This window comes from Cucurbita pepo, unplaced genomic scaffold (assembly GCF_002806865.2).
Source record: "Cucurbita pepo subsp. pepo cultivar mu-cu-16 unplaced genomic scaffold, ASM280686v2 Cp4.1_scaffold002283, whole genome shotgun sequence".
NCBI classification, from domain to species: domain Eukaryota; kingdom Viridiplantae; phylum Streptophyta; class Magnoliopsida; order Cucurbitales; family Cucurbitaceae; genus Cucurbita; species Cucurbita pepo.
This window is the reverse complement of record NW_019648367.1, coordinates 1-692: the sequence shown is the minus strand read 5'-3', so window position 1 is coordinate 692 and position 692 is coordinate 1. Positions and strand designations below refer to the sequence as shown.

Below are 692 nucleotides of genomic sequence, written 5' to 3'. Positions count from 1 at the left end.
AACTAAATATTTATTTATTTATTTGTATCAGCCTCTTTTTCCTGGGGAGAGTGGAGTTGACCAGCTTGTTGAAATCATTAAGGTAGTTTTATTGGATAACACAAAACCGCTCTTTTAATGTTGCGAGCGTGAGGATATTTACATTTTCCCTCTGGGTTTTTTACTTCATCCTTAAGTGGTCTTCTAAGCTTTTTGTACCTTTTGTATATAATAGAACTGGTTTTGTAGGTTTTGGGCACTCCTACCAGAGAAGAAATTAAATGCATGAATCCCAATTATACGGAGTATAAATTCCCTCAAATTAAAGCCCATCCATGGCACAAGGTAATTGCATGTGGAAATGTTGTATGCATATGTAGTTATTTGTTGCTTTTTCTGATCTATGTATTTAAGCATTAACTTATCATGCAGATATTTCACAAACGTATGCCACCGGAAGCTGTTGACCTTGTGTCTAGACTATTGCAATACTCTCCTAACCTAAGGTGCTCAGCGGTATGTATCTGGTCTCACAGCAGGCTTGCCATGCTAATGCATAATGTCTGTATTTGTATTTGCGCTTTCAGATGAAATGAAAGAAAGTTAGATATACTGGTTCGGCTATTATCTTGATTTGCTTTAAAATTCTGATGGTAGTGTGTGAGATCCCATATCGGTTGGAGAGGGGAATGAAACATTTTTTATAAGGGTGT

At 36.6% G+C, this 692-nt stretch overlaps 1 protein-coding gene across 1 annotated transcript in view; it reads left to right on the top strand.

Annotated features, from left to right (window-relative positions):
• The window catches only part of LOC111786654 (shaggy-related protein kinase alpha-like), a 3,025-nt gene extending 2,440 nt beyond the window's left edge, over positions 1-585 (top strand). Inside the window, exons 8-10 of the mRNA XM_023666888.1 lie at positions 32-82; positions 229-324; positions 412-585. Of these exons, the coding sequence (XP_023522656.1) occupies positions 32-82; positions 229-324; positions 412-570 (306 nt within the window). The 3' untranslated portion in view covers positions 571-585. The remainder of the gene's footprint in view (positions 1-31; positions 83-228; positions 325-411) is intronic.
• The last annotated feature ends 107 nt before the right edge of the window (positions 586-692 follow it).